At 46.5% G+C, this 1,526-nt stretch overlaps 1 protein-coding gene across 1 annotated transcript in view; it reads right to left on the minus strand.

Moving 5' to 3' along the window:
• LOC102680488 (tyrosine-protein phosphatase Lar) overlaps window positions 1-1,526 on the minus strand; it is a 30,346-nt gene that overhangs the window by 15,826 nt on the left and 12,994 nt on the right. Inside the window, exon 10 of the mRNA XM_031514401.1 lies at window positions 754-1,050. Coding sequence (XP_031370261.1) covers window positions 754-1,050 — 297 coding nt within the window. The remainder of the gene's footprint in view (window positions 1-753; window positions 1,051-1,526) is intronic.

A 1,526-nucleotide genomic window follows, 5' to 3' on the forward strand; every position in this document is an offset into this window, starting at 1 on the left:
TATCGGATAAAAGAATATCGGAACCGAAATAAAAAAGAAGAGAGAGAGAGTGAGAAAGAAGAGAGAGAGAGAGAGAGTGTGAGAGAATGAAGAGATACGAGAGAGAGAGAGAGAGAGAGAGAGAGAGAAAGAAAGAGTGCGAGAGATAATCAAAAAGAGAAAAGGAATCGGTACAAAGTCGGTTATGAATTGGGGAAGAGAATAATAATAATAATGATAATACGATATCGGCGGAATCTGAAATCTGAAGATATTAACGTTTAATTACACAGATTTATTATACATACATAGATGCAGACGGTCGAAGGATAGAGCGAATCGTATCATCGAGTTGAGAATCGGGGTATATTGCGATCGCAACCGGCACTGGAATCACGCGGTATCACCGTTCGGACTGACTCTTTTGGCGGGCTTTTATATTTTTGGCTCTTGCGCGATGAACGTTCTGTCGCGATACATCGCCTTCGCAAAAGTATCAAATAGTATGGAATGCGAGGCGTGGCGGTCGAAATCCTCCTCTCCTCCCCCCTTCCTCCCCATATAAAATTTGACGACGAGGAGGATCATCTCCCTCGTCACGTCCTCCCGTCCCTTCCTTTATTCGCGAATTCGAATCGATTCGTGATTCGAAACGAAGCGAGAATAAAATTTCGATCGCGCGACTCCTCTTCGAACGCCACGCCTCCGTCAAACCTCCTTGGTTCGAGTAAACGTTAGAGAAAGAAAATATGACTGAGCGTCAATGATACATACCGTCCTCGTGAGTTCTGACAGAGATAGGATAACTCGGAGGTCCGTCACCTACGCTGGTCCCGGCCAATACCCAAATCCGATACTCGGTCCACTTTTTCAGTTCGTCCAACACGAATTGCGTGTCATTCAGTTTGATAACTTTCGCCTCTGAGTCGGAGCGTCCGCTCTCGACCACTTGCAGCTTGTAGTACGCGATCCTTCCGTTCGATCGATCGGCAGGCGGTGGTTCCCATGTTACCCGTATGGAGGTCGGGCTGACCGCTTCTCCGCTTACATTGCGAGGCGGAGCCCCGGGGACTGTATAACACTCAGTTGTAGGGGAGGGAGAGAGGGAGATAGAGATAGAGAGAGAGACAAAGAGATAGAGAGAAAGAGAGACAGAGAGAGACAAAGAGAGAGAGAGAGAAAATAGAAAAAAAAAAAAACGAAAACGTGGTAGGGAAATATCGTCGATCATCGTTATCGGTCATAGAACGATCGCGGCTAATTACGAGCTCGAGCCTCGAATCGAGTCACGCCCGAGATTCCTTCCAACTCGAGACGTTGGATATATACGGATAGATAGATAGATATCGGGAAATCGTATCCCGTGGAAATTGAGGAACGAGTATTCGCGACCTCGATTCGATCAACTCGACTCGGCTTCGAAATCGAGACGCGTTCGAACTTGACCAATAAGATAGGACGAGAGGGATCGGAAAACTTAAAGGTTCAAAGAGAGAAAGAGAAAGAGAGAGAAAGAAAGAGAGAGAGAGAGAGAGAGAGAGAGAGAG

Source organism: Apis dorsata, unplaced genomic scaffold (genome assembly GCF_000469605.1).
Source record: "Apis dorsata unplaced genomic scaffold, Apis dorsata 1.3 scaffold_991, whole genome shotgun sequence".
In the NCBI taxonomy this organism is placed as follows: Eukaryota; Metazoa; Arthropoda; class Insecta; order Hymenoptera; family Apidae; genus Apis; species Apis dorsata.